Genomic DNA, 22,373 nt, shown 5'->3' on the forward strand with positions numbered 1-22,373 from the left:
CCAGTGAGTCAGCAAAACAAGAGACTCTCTCAGGGTATTGTAACCCAGGTATGTATTTGGCAGAGATGAGAAGAGTCCTGGGGCCAGGCCGGTCTCTGTGTAGGGTGTGAATGAAGGCTAATTGGGATGCTGTCTGCAGGGAGAGTGGATCTACCAGCCGCTTCTGTCTGACTTACTCTAATTATCCTGAGTTCCATTCTTCAGCTTGAAAGAACCAGTGAGGGAGCTTGTTAGACAAGTCCATCTTAACTCACTCTCCACTGAACTCAGCTCAAGTTAGATGCTTTTCAATGTCACAGCACTCTCTTTTTAATTTGCTCTCCCTGTCACTACTGGACTTGAGCCAAAAGCACTCTCAAGTCTCAAACAAGTTCTTAAACAGCATTATATTAGGGTTTATGGCTTAAAGTAGTGAACTGACACATGACATGGGCTGTGTTCGTAATTGCCCCTACATTACTCCACTAATATAGTCCACTTGAAGGAGTGAGTGAATTCGGACACTGAATGCGATGCAAAGACTGACGCTTTTTCATCATTTGTGCTTGTTTTTTTAAAAATCATTTGAAACTTTGCAATCTTCCAGTAGTAATGAAAAGATTAATCGGTAACACTTTTTTAAGGTGACATAGTTACACGTTATTACATAGTAATAACAGTATGTCATGCATAATAACAAGTAACTAACCCTAAACCAAAACCTAACCCTAAGCCTAAACGTAAATCTATTGTACATGTAGTTAATTAATATTACTCAGTACTTATTTGAGCAAGTACAATGTAAAAATAAAGGGTAACCGATTTATCTTGTACACCGTCACGGAAAATAGCATGTAGAAACCTTACAATGCGGGAATTCATTCGACGTGACCCTCACAGAGAATTATGGGTATTCTCTAGCCGTTGAGTGCACATCGGTTGTACACATTATTGCGGTGTATTATGGGATTTTAATGAGTGCACTCGATAACATCCACTATGGTTTCGGATATTACTACAAATGGCTGTACCCTCAAATAGTGCCCCCTTAAATGGTATCGGGGACGATTCGAACACAGATGTCATTTGTCTGACTACACTAACAGCAAAACTTGCTCACTTGTGCTCCTAATTTATAAACAACTCAAGTCAAAATGTAAATGTAGATTCTTTAGAGATGGTCCCACAATATAACATGCACAAATAGGCATGATAAAATGGAGATGATCAATTATGACAAAATTCAGAAACATAATGTGTGTCATGACAAAGAAGTTTACTTTGACAAACCAAACTTAATATTTTCAGTTTATTTGATAGACTGCAAAAAAGACAGCTCATGTTAACCTGTTTCACTGTGTAAACATTAATACACGACAACACAATGACAATTCATATTATTAGTCCTATGAATAATAATAATAATAATAATACTTAAAGACTTTGGCCAAAATAGAATTAAATCCCCCTCTAAGATTATGTGTGTGTGTGCATGCATGCAATTATGAATGTGCGCATGTGTACAGACATAGGAAACCTTGGACAAAAGCATCTTATGTTTGCTTTCCTCCTCATACCACAAACAAAAACAAATGTACTTCTGGTCACAATGCTAGAGGAAAGCTGAATTTAGAGTTGATTCTGGACAGGAAGTTGTCCAGAAGGTCAGTGCTTTAGCAACATGTGATCCCAAAGACCCCTTTGAGGAGATGCTCAGTCTGGGAGGGGCAAATCTTAAAGTGGGGCAGTGGAAAGGAAGCGTCAGGCAGTCTTAATTATGGGAGATGACGTCTTTCAATAACAAAAAACACCATCATGGGATCAGTCTTGGCTTCACAGTGAAAGAGTTTAAAGGCCGTGGTCAAAAACTCTAAAAAGGAGGCTAAAGCAGTATGCTTTAGGACGAATAATCGAATCTGTTAAAAAGCTGTTAGTTCATAACACACCCACTTTTAAAATCCTAAGGCCTGTAATCAGAGTGGCTCTTTAATGTGGCTTTCTAAATAGCCACCTCTCAAAAACTCCTTGTTTCTTGTGATATCTCATGGGAGTGCCAACTGGAACCCATCCAAGGCAAGGGCCGTCCCAGACCACAGACCAATACGTCAGTCCCGCTTTTACACAGAGCACTGGGACAAAAATACTGAAACACATGGTTTACATTGAAGGGACTTCTCAGCTTTGCCATCACATGAATAAATTTAAAAAAAACAATTTAAATTATTATAATAATAATATTATTATTATTATTTCACAATATTAATGTTTTACTGTATTTTTGATCAAATAAATGCAGCCTTGGTGAGCATAAGAGTCTTCTTTTAAAATAACCTTAACTCTTAACTTTTGAATGGTAGTGTACGTAATATATAAGTAATAAATATTAAAAATGTCAAATACAAAATCATCAGATGAAAGAGAGTGTTGATCACAACTGTAAATGATTGACTGTTATTTTATGGAAAAAGAACAGCTTGGACATTGTGCTAAACATCTTTTTTTGTGTTCCATGCAAAAGAGAAAGTCATTTCTGTCACTTGTCTCACTTGATTTTGAGATTTTGTCTCAAAATCCAAATGTTGTATTCACAAACCTGGGAAAAACAACAACTAGACTTGTTCTGACTGAGATATTTTCATGTAATGACTCTGAGATCCTGTTTATAGCTGCATGTGACGGTAGGGAAAGCTGGGTTAAATGGGTGGTGGAGGGGATTGTTGGAGAGAGAGAGAATGACACAGAGCTGATTGGCAGGGGTTCAACTTGCTACACGATTGTCATACTTTCACAGACATTATGTGGGTCAAATTTGCAAGGGGAGGGAAGGAGGTCAGGGGATTCTGAGAGCTACACAGAGACAGCCCACAGAAAGAGCGAGAGCGGGAGAGAGAGAGAGAGAGAGAGAGAGAGAGAGAGAGAGAGAGAGAGAGAGAGAGAGAGAGAGAGAGAGAGAGAGAGAGAGAGAGAGAGAGAGAGAGAGAGCGAGAGAGAGAGAGAGAGAGAGAGAGAGAGAGCGAGAGAGAGAGCGAGAGAGAGAGAGAGAGAGCGAGAGAGAGAGCGAGAGAGAGAGAGAGAGAGCGAGAGAGAGAGCGAGAGAGAGAGAGAGAGAGCGAGAGAGAGAGAGAGAGAGAGAGAGAGAGAGAGAGAGAGAGAGAGAGAGAGAGAGAGAGAGAGAGAGAGAGAGAGAGAGAGAGAGAGAGAGAGAGAGAGAGAGAGAGAGACTGGACTTGAGTCTCAAACAGGAACGGCAAGACACAAACTGTTGATGCAATTAGCCGAACGGAGCAAAAACTAAACTAAAGGATTGAAGAAAAAGACCCAAAACCAATGGAGTTTTTCTACTGCCATTCAAATAAAGGTTCTTCCCATCACAGCTATTATGAGGGTAAATGACTTCCACAGCCAGCAGCGTGATTTAAAGTCCATGCTACAGTTATGGAGAGGTACATACACTACCGTTCAAAAGCTTGGGGTCTGCAAAATGTTTTAGGTTTTTAAAAAGAATTCTCTTATGCTCACCAAGGCTGCATTTATTTGATCAAAAACACTGTAAAAAAAACAGTTGTTTTCTATCCGAATATATTTTAAAATGTAATTTATTCCTGTGATTGCAAAGCTGAATTTTCATCATCATTACTCCCGTCTTCAGAACATCATTACATGATCCTTCAGAAATCATTCTGATATGCTGATTTGGTGCTTAAAGGGATAGTTCACCCAAAAATGAAAATTCTGTCATCATTTACTCTCCCTCAAGTTGTTCCAAACCCGTATGATTTCCTTTCTTCTGCTAAACACAAAAGAAGATATTTTAAAGAAGGTTGGTAATTAAACAGTTGCTGGTCCCCATTGACATCCATAGTATTTTTTTTCCCTACTATGGAAGTCAATGGGGTCCATCAGTCGTTTGGTTACCGACTTTCTTCAAAATATCTTCTTTTGTGTTCAGCAGAAGAAAGAAAGTCATACAGGTTTGGAACAACCTGAGGGAGAGTAAATGATGACAGAATTTTCATTTTTGGGTGAACTATCCCTTTAAGAAACAATTCTACTTATTATTAATGTTGAACAAACAGTTATGCAGCTTACTATTTTTTCAGGATTCTTTAATGAATAGAAAGTTCAAAAGAACACCATTTATTTGAAAGAAATCTTTTGTAACATTGTAAATGTGTTAAATCAATTTAACGCGTCCTTGCTGAATAAAAGTATAATCAAAGAACTTCTTTGTAAAGAAACATGTTCATTTGTGCGTCTCTGAAAAAATTAGATAGTTGACGTACGTGGTAAGACTGTGTGTAAAGATGTTTTGTGCAAATTTTGTTCATGCCACTCACACAGAAACCAAGAAATACCAAGAGCATAATAAAGTCGTGCACTGTATCGAAAAGGAAAAGAGGGAGGGGAGAGAGAGAGTGATAAAAAGGGAGGGTAAAAAAAAAACCCACAAAGCTGACTTCACTTGGAAAAGAAAACCAGCATTGTGCTCCAGCTCTGGACCAATGACGTCTTCCTAGTGCAATCTGTATGTGTAAAATGATTTACTAAAGCAGCTGTGCTGTTGGCGAGAGAGGGGCTGCAGCTAAAGTGACCCCAGTGCGCTTCACCTTCTACTTTACACTCTCATTATTTATTTATGTCTATGTCATCTCAATCCTCTCCAATAAAATCATTATTTGAAGCTTAAAACTTAAATAGAATAGATTTAAATGGCACATATTATGGAAAACATCATTTTCTTTACTCTTTACTTTTAGTCTGGACACATTTTGATGGAAGTCTGCATGAAACAGAAATTTACCCTGTGTATTTACTAAATGCATATTATTGATCTTATTGTGGACAATTCATCCAGACAAATTATTTTTTTATTGTATTTTTTTTTTATGTCAGACTTCTCCGATCATTTTGTCCGCATAAACCATGCCCCTTTCTTACAATCGACTGCAAGCTTGGATTCAGACCTGTCTCCATCCAATCAACAACTGATGAACTGAACCAAGTCCCCTACATTTTTTCCCGATAATCACAATATGGAAGAAATGATCTGTCAGATGAATTTCCATGATCTTTCCAGTAATTTGTGATTACTGGATTTTTAAAACCGTTTTAAGAGTGATTCATTATTGAATCATTTAGACTGATTTGTGAATCTGTTCAACTGACTCATTAAAAAGAACCAAGTCAAATGTATTCACTCACAAATGATTATGTTTATGATATTACAAAAGTGTGGGTTATACTCCAAAGCTTTAAAGATGGTTAAGATGCTGTTTAATTAATTCAGGATGTGATGCAACCTTGCCCTCACAACAGCTGGCTTCCATTTCTCATCTTTATCTATTCTGCTCCAAGGCCTGATCCTCTTCTCTGTCCTCCTCTCAGCCCTCTGTGCTCCATTTTTCTCTTCACACATGGAAATATACAGATAAACATGCTCCGCCAAAGACAACCACCAATCTTTTAGCCACTAAAACAAACACACAGGCCAGTATCTTCCCACATGCACAGATAGAAGGGGGCAGGGAGGGGAAGCTGGATCCTAAAGGGAAGAAATAGGGGAGAAGTCGGAGAGAAGGAGCGGGGCTGGTTTCCCTCCACTGAGGCGTCTCTGGAGACCCCACAGGAAGGACAGACTCCAGTCTCATTTTGTTGCTTGCAGCCTTAGAGAACAGCACTTCACGGAAAGTTCCAATTAAAGAGTAGCGTGCGACTTCATGAGACTCTTTTAAACTAAATTAGACGGAAAAATTCATAATGTCAGCAATGTGTGCAATCTGAAATGAAGACGGCATTTACTGACTTTATTAAGTGAATATTTAAATAATAATTAAAAAAAAGTAGTGAACAGAGAAATGCATTTATACTGGCTGTGATGTGGTCAGACTTACCCTTGGAAAGATTTACATGCTAACCAAATTTTCATTCAAAATCCCAAAGTGACTTCAGTTATTGTTACTATAGTAAAACTGTGGTAACTTGGCATAAGCTCTTAACTTGATTAAGAAATTTAAGTCTGCTTGAAATGAAAGTTGACTGACTTTAGCTTGCAGTAAACTGGTGGTTGGAGGAAAATGGTTTAAGGATGTTTGTCAAACTGACGTCCCCAGAGAAGAAACATCATCCCAGAGGGGAAGCAAATGTTCAGATTTGATTAAAGATTACAAAGACAAAGCTTTTTTTAACAGAGAGAGAGATAAAATTAACTTGCATGGATAAATTGTTCACCACAAGGCTAGTAATGTGCTCTAAAGCCCAAAGTAAACTTCAGTTTTGACGCGTACTTATGCGTACAGCTGAACGTGTAGTTTTTTGACTGTGTCAATGTGACAATGACTTTGGCCAGTGTTGCCACCTTGTCGACAAACTGATTAGTTCAAGCCGTATATGAGAGCTGAGTGTACAGAGTATGCACAATTAGAAAAATCTGTGCTTCTCTGATGAAGTGTTTACCGGCATGAGGGTGGAACAACCTGTCATTCACATGAGATCACAGCAATAGCAAACCACAACAATCTAACAATCCAATACATTTTCAATGGACAAATCAATTCTCAACCTAGTTTCACTTGGGATATACAACACAATAGGGAAGAAAAGACTATCACAACTTCAGTTTCATGCTGACTTAAAAAAAAGTGTGCGACGTGATGCGACAGAATCAAAATGAACTCATTAAAATAAGCAATACTGTCTACACTGGATGCAGTCCATTGAGACATCTACAGTAAATTGACGCCCCGTTCCATTTCTGAAATACTCCACACTGTAACAACATTGGCTATCGAATCATTCGTCGTTGGTTTGAATTAACAAATTCAAATACTCTGTGTTGCTAAAAACATTTCTTCCTGAATACAAAAGCTGGTGCACTTTGAACTCGTGAGTGCAAATCAGGCTTTGGCTCCATAAAGATTGGAACCAATTGACTTTTACGACACTAATGTCACCTCAGAGACATTCCAAACCCCCCCTTTCCCCTCTCTGGACCACAGAGAGATAACAAAACTTGAAACCTTCTACACACACACACACACACAAACATCCTCCTATAGAAATATAGTTTTAATGTATGTAACTCAGATTTGGGTTTGATCTTCCTGTACGCATGTTTTATTAATTCGTTTGACCATATAATTATGATTTTCTAGAGGTGTGGTTTTGAAATGTATTCTTTAATCAATAGTGTTTTAGTTAGAGAGGGTTCACTAACATTCTCTGGCAATCCCTTCCCCCCTGTGTGGAACTGTGTTTTATTACCTAACGGAATGTTAGCCAGAAGAGCAGAATTAGGTGTTCATCCTAGATATTTTATATGTATAACCATTGAAGAAATATGTAAGCCTGAATGTAATTTCTCTTTTTCATGATTGTTCTTCTCTGTGATGGGTTTTTGTATTCTTGTAAACCGTAAAGGAATAATGTTTCAGATGTGCACCCTTTTTCAATCATAGATATGCCATGTGGATCTTTCTAAAGTCCAATCTTCAATGCCCACTTATCAATGTACACCACATGTTGGGTTCATTTTATTCCTAGGTTGTTAGTTTAACTTTTAAGCTTATTTTTACAGAATAATAATCTATCTCGACGTGTACCTTCGAAACATATCTAATTCGGTATCCACGTAAAGCTCTCCTTGTACTGGAACCAAATGTATGCATCAGGATCTGGTAAAATGTATGATACTATTTTTACCCTCGTTAGATTATAACTGATCACATAATAACGCTGCCATAAAACATGCAAATTAAACTGGGAACTAAGACAAAGACATTTTTCCCGCTTCAGACCTTTGGACGTTCATTGGTTGTTCGCGCGAACAGAGGCGTCAACCCATATTGTCCATAAAAGACCGACTCAGAAAACCCTTCACTCTCTCATGCCTACGCTCTCTCCTTCCTCCTCCAAAACCCAAGTCCGGACCGGCTTCGGCCTGCTTCTCTTTTCTTTTTATTTATTTCTTTTATGTTTTTCTATAGTCTAGTTTCGTTTTCCTCTTCGCCTCTGTTCATTCACGAGCTGAATGAACTTAGCCTGAATCATTCCCGGCAACTCTTTGAAGCTCCCGCGCTCGCACGCGCGCCGGAAGACAGCACGCGCACGCCTCCCCTCAGACGACTCGCGCTGCTTTTAAAGACACGCAGAACCCTGCGGTCCTACACACCTCATACACAGAGAACCACATGCCATGCAAGTATCGATTATTGAATTGAACTTATGATGTGATTTCTTTGTTGTCTCTTACGGGTTACTTGTCTGTGATTTTTGCCATAGCCAACTGCGATCTCTGATCACAGATTTTTGCTTTCACTTCCGATCTCGTCTCCCATCCTTCTCTCTCTCTCATCCTTTTCTGTCATTCTATCTTTTTCTAATTCTGACCATTTTATTCTCTCTCACTGTTATTCGTTATCTTGTATTGTTTAACTGTATTTTATGTACATAGACATATAATCCGTGTGTATTGTGTAGTTTGATATATTCCTCAGGTCGATGTATTAGTCCAATTATTAAATTCCATATGCCCTTGACTGACTCTGATTTAATTGCCCATGTTACTTAGTCCCTGAAATGTTCGATCTTAGCTATATGCTTTACCTTGGCTACGATTTAAGTAACCTAATTTTAGTCTACAAACACCGAGAGTGTCTTTTCAAGGCCTGGAAAAGATACTCTTTCTCGTGTTTGTAAGAAGGATAATTTTCCTTGAGAGTTAATTTAATCTTACGTACAATCTGTTCGCTGGACAAACAGATTGTTTGATAACTAAATTAATTCCATTAAAGTTATCGCATAACTTCGAGCTGAAATAAGAACAATTGATGTATTAATGACGAACCATAACCCGTTATGGTAATCGTTCATATATCAATCTAGTTCAGCTGCGATAAATTAATGTAACTGTAACATACAAAATATTAATCATATTCATGATTAATTATTAAAATTCCCTATAGATCATTTGAGCTAATATTAATATTAATGTACGACCCATTGTTTTTACAACACGCTTGCACTACTTTTGACAACCTTTTTTTTGCCTTGGCTTTTGGTTTGTTTAGTTGGGGACATTTAATTTTCAACAAAATTATTGATCTGCCTTACTTAAGGTGGACGATGACGCAATTTTCTTCTAGAAACAAACTTTGTTGTATTATTTTCATGTTATCTCTGTGAAGCTGCTTTGATGCAATCTGTATTGTAAAAAAGTGCTATATTAATAAAGGTGACTTGACTTGACTTGACAACAGTACAAATATAGATTTAGAATTTTTGATTTGACGTGTTTAGTGTAAACAGCCTTAAAGGCAGTTTAAAGCTGTAGTCTACGATGTTGAAAATCGGTCGAGAAAGCCTGAGATGGTTGGGAATTTTTAAAAAAAACTCATCCCACCCCTCCACATACACACCCCTCCCCTCTGTGCTACCTGATCCCTCCCACCGGGAAACGACCTGAACAACGTCACTCAGTCTGTCAAGCTGTGATCACCGGTAGTAAACATCGGAACAGAGATTTACCATGTGCAATGTCAAAATAGCTCAGAAGTACACGTTTGAGTTCACGCTCACGCAAAATTAGCAACACATGCAATGTTCTAAACCCCCCACCACCCGAAACACAAACAATAATAAATAAATAAAATAAATAATACTGTATTACAGCTGCCGTCTTAGGAGGGTACGTTTGACATACGTTTCCCCTCCTGAGCCTCGTTTACCCTGTTCAAAAGTGCTACCTAAGGCACATTAATTGCATTATTAGTTAGTATTGCTAAGTATTGTAATTGTTATAGCAGCACACAGCGCATCTTGTTCAAATTCCGATCGGCTCGAACAGAACCCACTAGGCCTACTAAAATATATTCAAGCACTTCAAGAAATATAATTACTTTGACCCGTGATAGGCGATGCTAAACGGCTAACATTCCAATGCCGACCGGCAGCATAAGCATGTTGTCAGACTGATAAAAAGCTATTTATGTAACACCTCACACCATAAAAGTATAAAAAAATGCTTACCTGCTCAACAAAAAGTCAGCCGTGACTGTGGGGGCAAGCAGGGGCCGCTTGCTGCTTTCGGTTTGTTTTTTTCTCCATAACTGAGCTGATTCTACTCTGCTAGCTACCATAGACTGTCAGCTGCTTGCACGCGAATTTTCATGTTGCAGGAGGGGGGCGGGGTGGGGTGGAGACGCGAGCGCCACGTGGAGTTTCAAGCAGAGCGGGGGATTGGATGAGAGCAGTTGACCAATGTAAGCTGTCCGGCCGGACAGCTTACATTGGTTAACTTCTCTGCGGGTGTACACCCAATAGAGTGAATGGATTTTTTTCAGTCTTTTTTCTCTTCATATTGTTAGGATTGTACTGTAGAACCATAACCAGCATCTAAACGAGGTTATTAATAATGAACAATCTTTGAAATCGTAGACCATAGCTTTAAGGTAGGTGATTTGTACCAGAAACTTTTTTTGTTATGCTGGTTGAAAGTCTCTTCACATCCTGATAGCAATCACTATAAGTTAAGTGGTCTAAATGTTTTTATATGTATTTATATCGACTGTGTGAGGCATAGGACCATAAAATGTTCGTTTAATCACTGCATTCGGTCCGATGTCCTACCTGTCTCTTAACATATGTATTTTTATACCTCTGCACATTCTGCTCACACAGACATCACATGTCACCAACATGTTTCATGCATGTTATGTGCTTTGAGACATGAGGTAGTTTATTGTTGTCTCACGTGACGCTTTTGTTTGCTCCCTGTTGCGCGTTCAAGGAGACGCTCTGAAGGGAGGGTGGGATCAAAGCTAGCTCGGTATTGCTACCCTCTCCAGAAATTGCCTACCCTACCTTTAAGTGGTCACGGCACAACGCAAGCTCACAGACTGTAAGCTGATCACTGAGCACACATGATGATGAGATTGTCTGGATTTATTTATTTTTTTGCTTCAGATGGACACCCTCCCACAGGACTCCAAAAAGAGGTCAGCGGCCGGAGCAGACCCTGCTGCAGGCCGCCTCAGGAATGCAAGCTCCAGGCCTCTGCCGTAAAGCTCTGACTGGGCAAAATTGAAAGGGAGGAAGCGAGTGAAGAGAAAGAAAAGTGTTGTGCAGACAAGGTCATCCTCTGTACGTGGGCCATCACAGCTCATTCTTTCATACAGTGTGGACAAAGACACTCTGAAGGGAACACCAGGGCGGGACTGAGGAGACGATTCACTGCCTCTCTCGGTCTATCTCTCAAAAGGAAAGATACAGTTCACTTGTTTAACAGTAAACTTGGTTAACTGTGAGTACTGCATATATGAGATCCATGCTTATTGTTGGTCTGAAGTTTGTGAGAACTTGTGATTTTTTTTTTGCAGTAGTCCAACAGAGTGTTCAATTTTTGTTGAATCAATGATATCTCATTGTTTCAATATCCCATACAGCTGTATATTAAACATCAAATATGTTCTGATTGGCTGTCAGTTTGTCACTTCCACTTGTGAATCAAATAAAAGGTTTATTGAGTTAAGGCCTGTTCACACCAAGAACGATAACTATAAAGTTTTAATAGTCGTTCTAATTCTATGAGAATAGGGAAGTCCACACCACAACTATAATGATAACGACACAGAGGAATAATATCACTGAAATCACTTTTAGAACGATATTTTTTTAGCTGATGAATGGAAAAAACTGACATGGAGCCAATCAGAATACACCCGACTTGAGCTCGCGTATTTAAAGCGCCTGACGACATAACTGCAGTGTGCAATATCATCCATTAGGTTGGACGCTAATAATTACCATTATAATTAACTTTATAGGTATTGTTCTTGGTATGAATGAGCCTTTAAATTAAGTAAAGTAAGCATATGAACACAAAGACTTCCAGTTACGCAAGGTCTATTTCACACACACAAATGTTTTCAAATACTTCATAACGCAATGTACAAAGTACAAATATTCAATGTATTAAAATGACCTCAATTCATATGAGGTATTGATCAGGTCTTCACAACATGTGCGCACTTGTATAGACTGTTTCGTCTAGCCAACAGCACACCCACATACAAGTTAAAATGAACTAAATCTCAGATTAAGTAGGGAGGTGAAGACTCCCTTCACCGAGATGATGTAACATCTTCTAAGCAGTGTTTTGATTCTGCAGAAGGATAATATATCCTCAGATCTTTTCCCTGTGGGTCAAGTTTTATGATTATGCTTGCGTTTTTTTTTTTTTTTTTTTTGGATTAGTCCTTTAGTTCTCATGCACTAGCCCCGACACAGGACATATACAATCTCATCAGCGTGTCATCAACATCAGCACAGATGCAGTAAACAGTCATGAGAGTGGAAGCCCACCTCCTCTTGTGACGCATAGTTGGGAGCCGCTGGATCCACAGACCAGTAGCAGTAATCAAACCCAAACTCCATCAACTTCTCCCTGGAGTCAGCCAGTCCCTCCGATCGCCCGTCCAAACGCCCCTCCAACTATATAAAGGGGAAAAAAAGAGTGATAAACGGGAGGTGGTTAGCAGAATAAACTAGATTTGTACATTTTCTGAAGAGCGGTGCTTCCTCCCGGCCACAATGCTGTTCTGAGGTGTGTTTCCTGTACACTGATGTCATATTACGATGGGTCATTGGAGAAACGAACTAGCTAGTAACGACGGTTTCCCAAAACTGTAGTAATTTTGTTGCACATCCAACATTCAAAGTCAAACCATATTGGTTCAACATATATGATGTTGATGCCATGCAGATGGTGGAGTAAAAACTTCTACTAATTCTTCAGTTAGACATTGAATTCATGTCAGATTATTGCTGTAAATAATGATTTCTGTTTTCTGTTTTTTTGGCTTTTTTTAAACCGATTGATTCAATGGCAACACTATTAACGCCAAAATGAATCTGCAGCAGTCAGGTGGTACAGGTCAGTGCTCTTTAAGTTGTTTATGTTCATTATTATTGTAATGTTATGTGCTTTGAGACATGAGGTAGTTAAATGCCGTCTCTATTGACGCTTTTGTTTGCTCCCTGCTGTGCATTCATGTGTTTTAAAGGAAGCGTGGCTTTGGAGACGCTCTGAAGGGAGGGTGGGATCTCTATTGCTAGCCACTCAGAAAATTGCCTACCCTACCTTTAAAAAAAACTTTCATTTCTTAAAAGGCATTAAATTATATTTGTACATGTATATATATGCACATGATGATTGGATGTAAGATATAGATTGTACTGCATGATAGCTTGCTTATTTTGCTCAATTATATATTTAACTCCACGTTATACTGACAAGAAACGATGCCTCTAACCACAGTTCGAGAGCTGTAGTTCAGAACACAACTGCGATGCTGTTTGCGAATGTTTGTTGGAACTAGTTTCGGTAAACAATGTTTCTATCAATGGAAATTGCGAACATAGCTGGCTGACGATGGTTCTGAGAAAATGCACCCCTGGGTGGTTGCCGGAGAGGTGTTATGCAGTTGCTAGGGTTTTAAGAGTGTTTTTATGGCATTGCTATGCAGTTGCTAACTCTCCTCAACAAGCCATGCAATTTAAGGTACATGGTAAAGTGTAATACTCAGGGTTAGTGGTTTATTGAAATCCCTAAGAATGAGCAGTAGTGATATTTAACAACTTCACTAAAGCATAAATCATATTACATCACATATAGTCACTGGCGCCAGTGATATCATGTTTTCTGTTAAAATGATTGAAGAGGTTTCACACACTGTTCGTTATCCAGCCAGCCAAGTTTTCTATTATAGCGTTTTCGAATACAACAACACTCATAACAGCTGATAACACTTCATTATGATTGCTTCTGATTAAGTGCTGCCACAAACTACATTACACTCCATTGAGAAAAGTGATTTTTCCATTGAAAGTCTGTTTAGTCCATTTAATCGGTTACTAGGAGACAAGCCCTTTATGTGTTCAATTTTTCTACTAATAATATTACAGCACACTGATGCCAAGAAGCAAGGCCGTGTGCCTATAGCCTACGCCAGGGATACTCTTCAGCGCACTCAAAGACAACAATTAGGAAGTAGTTAGGCTGGGGGACAAATGACTTAAGCATCTGAGCATGACCTGACTGTCAGCATCAAGTTATTACCCAGATCTCAGCAAACAAATACCACATAAACCTCAGCAGTTTATTCGCCCAATCAAACAGATCTTCACTGCACAGTGTGCAGAAACATGCCCGGGCATTGCCAGCCTATCACCACGACAACGTTACTTTTGCGGCTCTGGTGTGTAATTATTCACAAAATGGCAATCCCGCAGCTGACTTAATGACCTCACAATATGGCCCACAGCTACACTAATGAGCCCTAACACTGCACTCAGCACTGCTATATTTAGGCTCAATAATAATAAACAAAATCAGATCTGATTATATTGCCATGCTCCAATAGGCCTGGTATCCTAAAACAATACGAAGCATAAGTTTACTCCATGCTAACTAGCATTTTCTTCCCACAACGTCACTGGCAGACCGGCTGAACCATCGAGAGACAAGCAGGAAGAGTCATCACGATAAAGAAGACATTTTCCTTTAAAGCATGTGGATTAAAATGTTTTAAGATGATATGTATTTGCTTGTTAGTGTTGTATACTTCCACTAATTAAGTAACTTATAATTTCCACTGGCACAATGTGTTACTGAGATTTTACTGGTATGGCTGTAATTGTATTTTGTTCATTGATGAAATGTGGTTAATATGCTGGTAATTCTGTATATTTTATTAAAGTTCAGCAATGAAATGTAAAAGATGAAACCTGAATAAAGCTGTTGATGTGAACCAATAACTTGTGTTGTTGAATATATAACAGTAAAATTAAAAAATAATAATAATAAAAATACAGTATAATGCTGTACTTTATTTGACAGTGTGCTTAAAACTGATATAGTTCGTTTTACAGTAATTTTACTGTGGTATAAAATACAGAAGTTTGCTGGCTTCTATACAATGGAAGTCAGTGGTCACCAAAACTGTTTGATATAAAACCAGATCCTAACTTTTTACTGAACAATAGATGAAGATAATAATGCATCTGATCTTTCATATTTCCTTGGACCTCTGTATTCTCATTCAAATGTTAATTTAAATGAGGTTCTGTCGACTGACACACATTGGGCTCAAGGCATTCATCAATGTGCCTTCTGCCCCGGGACCCGGGAAAGTGAAAGTGTCAATTTGTGTGCCTCTTAATTTCTGTATGAAGTCGTCCTGTCAGCTTTCCACGCCTGTCTTTTGTTTGTTTATGTCAGCCCATCTTTTCCCTTGAAAACTGTCCTACTTTCCTTAAATAACTAGTGGAAAGCAAGTCTTTGTCTTGCTCTCGTGCTCACAGCAGGTGACCAGATGTGGCTCCTGCTATTTCATTAATGCATCAATCATGAACTGAATGCAAAGGAGTATTTCCTGCTTCAGGAGGAAGAATGTAGGCTATGCATTCGTCTTAACATTTAGACACACATACTTATTTAAATTTAAATAAAATGTCTATTTTTTCTAATTACATACACTACCATTCAAAAGTTTGTGGTTGGTAAGATGTTTTTAATGTTATTGAAAGAAGTCTCTTATACTCAGCAAGATCTTTTATTTGATCACAAATACAATTAAACAGTATTATTGTGAAATTTTCTATTTGAAAATATTTAAAAAAAAATATTCCTGTGATGCAAGACTGAAATTTCCAGTCTTCAGGGTCACATGATCCTTCACAAATCATTATAATATACTGATTTGTTGCTCAAGAAACATTTCTTCATACAGTATCACTGTTGAAAACAGTTGTGCTGCATAATATTTTTGTGGAAACCATCATATATTTTTTCAAGATTCTTTGAGGTGTAGAAAATAAAAATAAAATTTAAAAAAGCATTATTTAATTTTAATGCACCCTTGCTTAATAAAAGTGTTTATTTCTTTAGAAAAAAGAATTATGTATACATCTAACTGACCGCACACTTTAGCACAATAGTGTACATTTATTTTTTTATATTTTGTCCTGTAGTGCCTGTAGTTATCACTATTTGGTCCAGAAGCAGTCCATCTTAAAAGTCATCCCACCGATAAGGTTTTGAAGCTCGTTAGTGAAGAATGAGGTGTGGAGTGACATTAGAAAGTGTAAGGCAAGAGTGCTGCTTGTTTAGGCATTTGGGGTTTCCAAGAGGAAAGCGATAATTGCATGGTGCTGCTATTCGAATACGTTTACTCAGTTCATACATGCATAAATAAACAACTGAGTAATCCAGCAGGAAGAGAATAATTTTCACTATAAACTTCCTGTCACTGAGATACTGCAAATAGCTGTCTAATCCTGACACTGACTCCTCTTACAACAAAATCTTCTTCTATGCTTTCACTATTCATTAATCCCTCCATGTTCTAGCTTGTACTATTCGACACTTCTCATCATAGATATGTATACGTACTAGATGTCACATTCGACCGCTCTGGGGTGCGTTTCCCGAAAGCATCGTTGGCCAACTATGGTCGCAAGTTCCGTCGTTACCAATAGAGTTCAATGGACATTGCGATGAACTTGCGACCATAGTTGGCTAACGATGCTTTCGGGAAACGCACCCCTGAACGGGGGACGCCCGCCATCTTGGAACGGTCAAAGTGTCGTCACTCACAGTAAGAATCAATGATGCTGCAACATTGAATAGCTTCTGGTTGTAAAACTGCCCTGAAGAAATGGGATAAGCTTTCACAGGTGAGAATGTGTTGGTTTGTGTTTTTATATGAATTAACTCATTACAGGTTTTTAAACTTTTTAATGTTATGTTAGCAAACGCATTTGTCTTGTTGTATTGTGTTAAGGCCCTGATATACTCACGGCGAAGTTCGCTAAGGGTAAAAAGAAGTTTGAAATTCGTGAGCAGCGATATACTGTATCACATATAGATAATCATACATGCGTCTAACTACGGTTGCAGACTCACAGTCAACTCGCTCTCGGCTTTGACCATTCCAAGATGGCAGAAGAATTGCGTATCGCGGCCCAAATAAATGGCCACAAATAAGGCATATATGTATACATATCTATGATTCTCACGTGTATTGCCTATTTAAGATCGCTTCATGTATTCCTCATTTGGATTAAAGGATCTGCTAAATGATGTAAATGAATGTCAACAACTGTGGTATTTCTGTGTTTTATAAAAGCAGGTACTTTCTGACACCATACACTTTTACACTGAAGTGTAAATCTTTCATAAATAAGGCTCAATAATTATTGAAAATAAAATTGAATTAAAAAAACAAACATGAATTTACCTTCACATTTCGGACCCTCACTACTTTGTCCTCCACTTGTACAGCTAACCGTCCTCCATCCAGACTCTCCCTGCAGAACAAAAACAAATTGATATTCAAGACACTGTACAGAGCACTGCTAAGTAAACATTTACAATACAAGCATGTTCATTATTTTTTATAGACTAGTTCCTTATTAATAAATGATCACTGTTGAAACACGCTAAAAGATCAAGGTGACACCATATCCCAACAAGACGCAATGCGATGAGATTCCAGTGACAAGCAATTTGTCTGTCCAAACCAGACGCGACGCGACTACGAGATGCGACAAAACCAATCAAAATCACAGCCAATCAGAAGAGCATGTCGGCGGAGTCTCTCTGCAAACACACTGCAGTTGCAATGAAAAAGATAATCAAATTCATAACTATTACACCATTTTGACATTATTAAAAAATACACACTGAGTGACTGAAACAATCTTTATCATAGAATACACTTGTTTGTTCACATTGAGTTGACAGTTTGAACATTCTTGTTTCCTTTTATTTATTTTTAAGATCTGAGATGAATTATCCATTGTTGCTTTCAGTATGGCTATACAGGGCACGCAAAATTATATTCAAACTAACATTAGATGCTTTTGACATTAAATAAAGCATATTGGTCATTCCTGGTATTCAATATCATAAAATGTAGAAAATCAAATATAGTTTAAAAAATAAAAATTATGTAAATAAATTGTGTAGTCATGATAGGGTGATGTAAAACATTTGAATTTTTTTTTTTTTTTTGTCAAACTCGGGTAAATAAATGTTACCATTTATTAAACAAAATAAATGAAATGGAAGATCAAATGAACAACTGTATCAAATACTTATGATTCTAATTTATGGACATTGGGCACTGTGTACTGTGTACATTACACAACTCGTGAACCTTTGTCCATTTAAAAGCACATCAGTTAATAAATTATCAGAAAATATAAATAGTGTATGAATTGTACTTTCTCACAAACACACCATTTCACATTTTTTCTTGGGAGATAGTGAAATAGTGAATATATGGTTCAAAATGCTGTAAAACAAAAGTATTAATCAATGTCAATATGCTTAGAAAGACAGGTTTAAAATTGATATTGTTCAATGTTATAAGGCAGTAAGATCATAATCTTTACTGGGGACACAAAGAGCACAGAATCCCAGGAATGACCAACATAAACAGTACCTGAGATTATTATTGTCATACTTTGTGTTGTTCCTGCCGCAATGTTGCCGAAAATAGAAAACGTTTCGAAAATAGCATTGTTGAGTATTGCCGTTGCGGCTGGTTGGGACAAAAACTTTGATTATTAAAAGATACCTTTAATCGAATGTCTCTGCGTCGCGTCTGGTTAGAACACGATGTGAAAGTGTAGAATGTAAGGCCTTTAAAAATATCAAAAATGAACTAGATATTTGGAATATGCAGGCAAAAAAGCCCACATAGAATTCTTCTGTTTTTTTATACAAATTTTTTTTTTTAAAGAAATAACACTTTTATTTAAAATGGACTGATTAAATTGATCAAGTGACAGTAAAGACATTAAACAATGTTACAAAAATATTTCTATTTCAAATAAATGCTGTTCTTTTAAACTTTCTACTCAAAAAAAACAACAAAAAAATGAATCATGTGCCATGCGGCAAGATTCGTTTCTGCATATAATTTTTTTTTTCTCCAAGATAACACACTTAATTTATATGTAACTTTTCTCTTTTTATATTGCATGGTTTCAATGACTCCAGGTTAACATTGAGCTTTCTAAAACCCGCAGAGACATGTTTATTTGGCTGTGATCATATTCAGACAGGGCAGCAGAGTGAGAGGCCAGGGGTCTGCAGGATTCGTCTGCACAGAGAAGGTCAGCTTTAAATGAAAACAGAGCGCTGAAAACTCCTCCATGAGCCGCACAGCTGAGTTGAAGCAGGTGTGTGCGTGAGCGTGCAGGATATGTGTGTCAGTGTGTGAGAGAGCAGCGAGGACAGCTGTTCAATCTCTCCAGTATCGGGTTCCAGATAAACTGATGCAAGAGAATGAAATCCAGTGTAGGAGCATGGCTGTGTACAAACCTGAAGAAGTCTGACAATGTGAGCAGGCTGGGGAAGGCCTTGTCATCTACACTGCATCCTAAAGCGTGTCATTTTTCAATGTTAAAAAATATGTTTTCTTCCTATCCAGCTCAATGTGCAAACACACACACACAACTATAAGCAAGTCACTTATATGTGGACTTTGACTCTGTGGCACTTTCAAAACACTGCCAACGTCAATTTCTGGCTCAGTTTGGGGTGGAACAACCCGTTTGTTGTTGATGTTTTTATGGAACCACAAAAACATGAAAAAGACTGTATATAAATTAAAATCAAACATTAAATGAGAAACGAGATATTCAAAACACAAAATACTTAATAATGGCTCAAACAGTAGAGCGTGGCGCTAGAAACACCATGTTCATGCTTCACAGGGAACTGAAATAAAATGTACACCCGTGAATGTAAGCTGCTTTGGATAAAAGCGTCTTCTAAATGCATACATTTTTTTAAAAAAATTAAATAAATTATTATTTAAAATTATTATTATTAGTGATGCACCGATATGAACATTTTCACCGCTAACCGATAATTTTTTATATTTGAAAGCCGATAACCGATAGCCTGGCAAGCCAGACCTACATCAAGATGTTAGGTCTGGAAACTCACCATAGACGCGGTTTAATCCGAGGGGCGGGATAAACGGCTGTCTTTCAAATTCCCTCTGCACGCAATAGGACAGCGCTTCAACCAACCAGAGCGTTTTCCCAACAGCGGAGCTTAGTTGATAGATTCAACTTTGGCCATATCTGGACCGGCAAAACAACGAACACATCTTCCTTTTTTTAAGAATGACTTAACTGCCGTTCTTTGCTCTTTTCTCAAAGAAAAACTTAACTCCAAGTCCTTCAGAGTCGCAGCCAAAGCCGATTCGAAAGACCGTTGTTCTCCATCAGCAGCCGTCATTCTTTGTTTTCAAGTGGCAGCCGTCGCAACTCTGTCGTCATAAGCCCGCCCCCGCCTACTCTATACACGACGTGATTGGCCTGACCCAATTTAGGTTTTTGCAGCTAGAAGGTCTATTGAGTGTTGCTAGACCCCCCTGGCTGCGAAATACATTTTGCTGCCGCTAGGGTGCGTCTAGATTTCTAGGCTAGATAACCGATATTTTGGCAGATAAATCTAAATCCGAATTTTAAAATATTTTGAGAGCCTGATTACAAATACAAAAGGCTCATCGTTAAAAGCCATGTCCCAGACACTTCAACATAAATCATACATGGGGAAAAATAGGGGGGGGAAATACAATGAGAGTCAATGGCTACTGTCAACTGTCTGGTTACCAACATTCTTTAAAATATCTTCTTTTGTGTTCAACAGAAGAAAGAAACTCATACAGGTTTGGAACAATATGAGGGCGAGTCAATGATAACAGTTTTCATTTTTGGGTGAACTATCCCTTTAAGCAATGGACTCATCCACCGAAGGCTGGGAGCTTGTAATGAAGCTCTTAGCTTGTGTAGTACATGGGTCTGTTTCACTCTGCCAATGATGAATGAAGGCCCTGTCCACAACCACAACAACCTACCTCGCCTGTCATTGTGTGTGTGTGTGTGTGTGTGTGTGTGTGTGTGTGTGTGTGTGTGTGTGTGTGTGTGCGCATGCTTCTGCCTAGAAATGGTGCATTTTATAACATAATCAGTGGAAAGAAAAAATAACTCTCGTTATGAGGAAAGCATGTTTACAAACTTGGATTTCTGTGCCATTCCAACTCAATTCCTGCCATCTCCAGAGATGAGTATTAGTTTGTTTCCAGCTGAATAGCTAAACTCAAAAAGAAGGCTAAAAGAAGTTGTATTTCAAGCATTTGACAAAAGCAAAAAAGTGCAAAGAGTCAAATATTTATTATGCGCATACTCATAAAAACCAAGGGCTGCCTATTAAAAGGCCATCTTCATTAGCACAATAGTGTTGGAAAGCCAAGAAGTCGTCTTTTGTGATGCACGCTTCAGGGAGACTCTTTAAATGTCAAGGCTAGCAGAAACGGCCAAACACACGCACACATCTTTGTGTCTAAATCTGGGAGGAGTTTCTTTACCCCCCTGTCCAGCACCCACATACTGTAGTAATTTGGCTAATGCTGAAGGGTGGGGCAATGGGCTCTCATGGGGCAAACTCTGTTTGAATACCCCCCTTTTTTAAAAGTTAAAGCAAAACACATGCTTTGGATTTTTACTAACACAGCATGCATAACATTTGTAATGCAATTTTGTGAAACTGATAAAAACAAGATCTTAAAATCATACAGTACCAGATAAACTTTTGGGGGAGGGGTTTTAAGGGGATTTAATGAGATTATAGTAAATTTATTGTGCACAAAAAGCAAAACACATTGTTCTTAATCTCAAATTTAACATGCACTGCTGATACATTATCTCCATTTATGCACTGCAGGTCTTTGAATAGGCTTTGATTTAGTTTTTTTAATCTCTAAATTGATGCATGTTAAAAACTAGTTACCTATACATTACATTATATACTTAACATATGCAATATAAAGAGATGTAGCTACATGCAAACATCAAGCAATAGTTTTTTGAATGGCAGCTTATTTGTTTCATTTGGCTGTCAGCGCAGGTCTATTCCCAGACATAGCAACAGTACAACAACTCAATGCTGTTTATATACTTCATAGGACATCATTCAGCAGTTTTTGTCATGCACTTTTACAATCAATTTCATATAAGATCCATGAAAGCTGGTCGTACCTGGAGTTCAGCGGACGGACTCGAATCGCGACTTTCACGTTTGCCATTCGTTTGACACCAGGCGGAGGAGGGAAACGATGAATTAAAGTTCAGCTGTCCGTTAGAGTCCATTTATTAAATGTCTCCAGAGCGTAGAATTATCCCGAGCAGAGTAATGAAACCGAACACACGTTTTTCGGGTCATGTTATTGATATCGTCTAGAGTCTAGACAATCACAGAGCACATTATGAAGCCGTGGCCGCAGTTGAACTGCGCTAAAACTTCCTGCCGTCTCTTC

At 38.2% G+C, this 22,373-nt stretch overlaps 1 protein-coding gene across 1 annotated transcript in view; it reads right to left on the minus strand.

Annotated features, from left to right (window-relative positions):
• The window catches only part of stard9 (StAR-related lipid transfer (START) domain containing 9), a 50,016-nt gene extending 27,643 nt beyond the window's left edge, over positions 1 to 22,373 (minus strand). The window contains exons 1-3 of the mRNA XM_081348007.1: positions 22,096 to 22,373; positions 17,274 to 17,343; positions 12,337 to 12,465 (exon numbers count right to left, since the gene is read on the minus strand). Coding sequence (XP_081204133.1) covers positions 12,337 to 12,465; positions 17,274 to 17,343; positions 22,096 to 22,142 — 246 coding nt within the window. The 5' untranslated portion in view covers positions 22,143 to 22,373. The remainder of the gene's footprint in view (positions 1 to 12,336; positions 12,466 to 17,273; positions 17,344 to 22,095) is intronic.

Source organism: Scardinius erythrophthalmus, assembly GCF_964197995.2.
Source record: "Scardinius erythrophthalmus genome assembly, chromosome: 19".
Lineage (NCBI taxonomy): Eukaryota > Metazoa > Chordata > Actinopteri > Cypriniformes > Leuciscidae > Scardinius > Scardinius erythrophthalmus.